Genomic DNA, 3,680 nt, shown 5'->3' on the forward strand with positions numbered 1-3,680 from the left:
GGGGAGAGAGAGGGGAGGGAGAGATAGAGAGAGATGGATGGATAGATAGATACTAGTAACTAGATGTCTAATCTAGATGGCCATTACCAGTTCGGCATATCTTCACATGTACACCAGTAACTTCACGATCCAGTCTACTGGTTAAAAGTCAATGGGGCCCCACAAAGCATGAGTCAAAATTATGCTCTATGCTCTAATGCCCACTAGCCCAGCCACTTGCCCTAGCCCATCTATTCCGTATACCCCACTTCAAGCAAATCTATCAAATTCTACAACTACTTTGTTATCTCGCCTTAGCCACAGGCATCCTTACCTTACCTGTAACGTTACCAAGGAGGTCAAACCCCCGTACTACCTGCCCCTCCCCCCAACATGCCAAGGTCGGGTGCTGTGACGTGTCGTCAGCTGGGTAAGGTCAGAGGTCACACCAACATGGCGGCCACTGAGCTGGAAAGTTTGGAGACGCAGAAAACAGGTACAGATTTTGGAAACATTTCGCACGGCAAACTTCTACAGACTCCAACTATCAGTGAAGTAGGGTCTCAGAAATACAGGATGTTGTCAGTTTTTTTTTTTCCTGCCGTCACATTTGTTAATTTGTTGCCGCATTTTCCATGTAGAAGGGGGAGGGGGGCGTTTCACCAAAGTAAATATACCCGGATATTTCATGCACGAGTAATCCACTGAGGTGTGTTACGTGTGTTCTGCTGAAGTAAATCATATTAAGTTGAACTAGATAACTGTCACAAATCCGGGGTTTTGAAAAAGAAATAAACGCCAAGATCTATTACTTAAGTGTCATCCAAAATTATTTTCATGTTTTGGAATACAGCCTTTCTCACAAAGCTTTGATATATAGAACGTCGTGTACAACAAAACCTTACCATCCCTCCCAGCCCCTCCCTCTGCAGAGTTACTGGACTGTCCCTTCTCCCTGCTGGAGGTGGGATGTGCAGGGAAAGTTCATGTCTGCCCCAGGGGGGATACGGCCAAACACCCGCTGCCACCACTGACTACTGTAAGCAGTCCTTTCTTCTGTATATTGTTTTCTTAACTTTGCGTAGTGAAAAAATGTAGTATACCACAAATATTCTAGGTTTAGTATCGCTGATATGTGTACCTATGGCCTTTCTGTTATCAATTAGAAACTTTGTACTGTAAATTATAGCGCCCAATAAGCTCTTACTTGATTGTAATAGGTGCAAAGTAATGATGAATAAGAATTTTTAAGAATTAACTTTACTCTGTTTATGAAACTATAAAGAAAAGTGTATTACAAATGTATTAAAAACCCTTGTCCTGTGGAGTACAACAATTGTTGTTCTACACATACAGTACCATCTATATAGCACCCTGTATAGGTACATTTTGGGGGTATTTCTCGTGCAACGCATCACACCGCAGCGAAACGCAACGAATGTGGAAGTAACTATGCCACTGCAGGGCAAAAAAATTGGGGGGGTCTATGATCTAATTAAGACATGAATTTATTGAAAAATATTGTGCCAGGAATGTCAGCAGGACAAGGGTTAACTACAATGCACAGAAGACGTGTTTTGAGGCATTGCTGTATGTTGTGCTGCAGCTCCCCCATGGTCTGCCGCCGGTACTGCAGGACCTACAGGCCCAGTTGAGAGGTTACCTACAGCGCCCTGAGGACCTCCCCATACATGACTTCCAGAAGGCACAGAAGTGAGTTGATTTGTCAGTTGGTTTGCCTACACTAATACAAGTTCAAGTTCAACTAACCATGTATGGTATACTGGCTGCCCAGTGGATGGGATGTTATAACCTTCTTGTTGCAGGCTTTTCGCAAGGTGGCGCTTTTATAGCTGCCACGTATACATGTCTCTCCCTGTTAGTGTCCTCTAAAAGGACAGTTCTAAGTCAACATTTGTGTCATCGGTGGTGTATCGGGGAAGAATACTGTAGATGGACTGTTTCTCTGTCTCCTGAGTTACAAGTTCGGGGAAAATAATCGGTTCGTACCCTAAAAATCTCGTCCACAAGTCGTCGTCGCTGGCCTGGTGGGAGGGAACCGATGGAAAAACAAAGGAACTCCTCAGCCGCCGAGCATTTCAAGCGTCCAAACAAGCTTTTCAAAGGTTTGAGCTGAACTATACTTCAAGCAAACTGTCTCTCCGACTACTGACGTTCGACGAAGTTTTGATTTGTACCTCTAAATATCAGTTTTTCCTACCTGAGTCTACCTTTGGCCGCGAGGTTACTAGAGGTCACCCTGGGACAATGTTACTGAAACGAATTCTCTCGTATTCCTCGGGGACCCTAAAAGCTCTCCAGGCAAATTTTAAACCTACATTTGAGGTCAAGAAATCCATCATTGATTGTGGAATAAAGAAACCACTTCATACTAGAGGAAGCAGAGGAGGAAGGAACTTAATCCGCAAAATTCCTACTCTCCTGACGAGCAGACCAAACACCTGGGCCCACAAACCACCTGTCAACTCAGACATTTTGCAGAGAAATGCGGATCGTGTGATTGTAAACGTTCAGAAGGAAAATAAACATGTTGTCCAAGCTACAACACCTTCTGTGTTATTGTGTAACCCAAGATCACTCGCTAACAAATTGGAAGAATACCAATGCATCATGCTAGATAACAATGTGGATGTCGGTGTCGTGTCGGAAACATGGTTCTCTCCGGACATGGCGGAGTCGTGTCTCTCTATCGACGGATATACACTGTTCTCCAAGTGTCGCTGCACGAGTAGAGGGGGTGGTGTTGCGATTTATGTTAAGAACACTATACCAGCGAAACCACTTCAGGACATAGTAGTCCCCCCGGAACTGGAGTGTTTGTGGGTATCAATCAGACCAACACGCCTACCCAGAGGAGTGTCCGAAATAGTCTTATGTGCCGTGTACATTCCGCCATCATCCCCACACCAAAACCTACTGCTAGACCACCTCATCACAGGAACCGACAAAGTTAGAACACGCTGCCCAGAGGCAGGGGTGATGTTACTGGGAGACTTCAATCGGCTCGACATCAGTCAGCTGTGTAACGGTAATGATTTAAACCAGGTCGTACGAGCACCAACAAGAGGGCAAGCCATTTTAGACCTGATAATAACTGACCTAGGAAAACATTACAAACAACCACAAGTATTGGGTCCCCTAGGACTGAGTGATCACTGCATGGTCATGTGGGAGCCAAAAGCAGAAAAGAGGGAAAGTAGTACTGCAACCAAGACAGTCCGACCAATCCGTGATTCAGGCCGCCGCGCCTTCGGACAATGGGTTTGTTCTCATCCCTGGGAGGAAGTTTTTACTGCCACAACTTGTGAAGGTAAAACTGCAGCGTTCTATGCCACTATTGAAACAGCCACTGACAGGTTTTTCCCAGCCAAGACCGTGAAGATGCACAGCAGGGATAAACCATGGCTTAAACTAGAAATCAAAAATTTGATCCGCAAGAGACAAAAGGCGTTTGCCGAACAGAAGACCTTATTATGGAGACAACTACGGAACAAAGTCAGCAGAGAAATAAAGAAAGCCAGAAAGGAGTTTTACCAGACCAGAATACAAAACCTAAAGAAAGAAAACCCTGCAGCCTGGTACAGAGAAATAAGGTCGATTTTAAACCTGCAGCAAACAGAACTGTCTGTAAATATTCCGGACAACGAAGAAGCAGATGACGCGTACATCGCGAACTATAT

General features: G+C 44.8%; 1 protein-coding gene across 1 annotated transcript in view; it reads left to right on the top strand.

Annotated features, from left to right (window-relative positions):
- The first annotated feature begins 372 nt into the window (after positions 1 to 372).
- LOC109461971 overlaps positions 373 to 3,680 on the top strand; it is a 19,738-nt gene continuing 16,430 nt past the window's right edge. Inside the window, exons 1-5 of the mRNA XM_019758451.1 lie at positions 373 to 475; positions 897 to 1,018; positions 1,586 to 1,692; positions 2,574 to 2,728; positions 3,143 to 3,261. Of these exons, the coding sequence (XP_019614010.1) occupies positions 373 to 475; positions 897 to 1,018; positions 1,586 to 1,692; positions 2,574 to 2,728; positions 3,143 to 3,261 (606 nt within the window). The remainder of the gene's footprint in view (positions 476 to 896; positions 1,019 to 1,585; positions 1,693 to 2,573; positions 2,729 to 3,142; positions 3,262 to 3,680) is intronic.

This window comes from Branchiostoma belcheri, unplaced genomic scaffold (genome assembly GCF_001625305.1).
Source record: "Branchiostoma belcheri isolate BF01 breed outbred unplaced genomic scaffold, Haploidv18h27 scaffold98, whole genome shotgun sequence".
Taxonomy (NCBI): domain Eukaryota; kingdom Metazoa; phylum Chordata; class Leptocardii; order Amphioxiformes; family Branchiostomatidae; genus Branchiostoma; species Branchiostoma belcheri.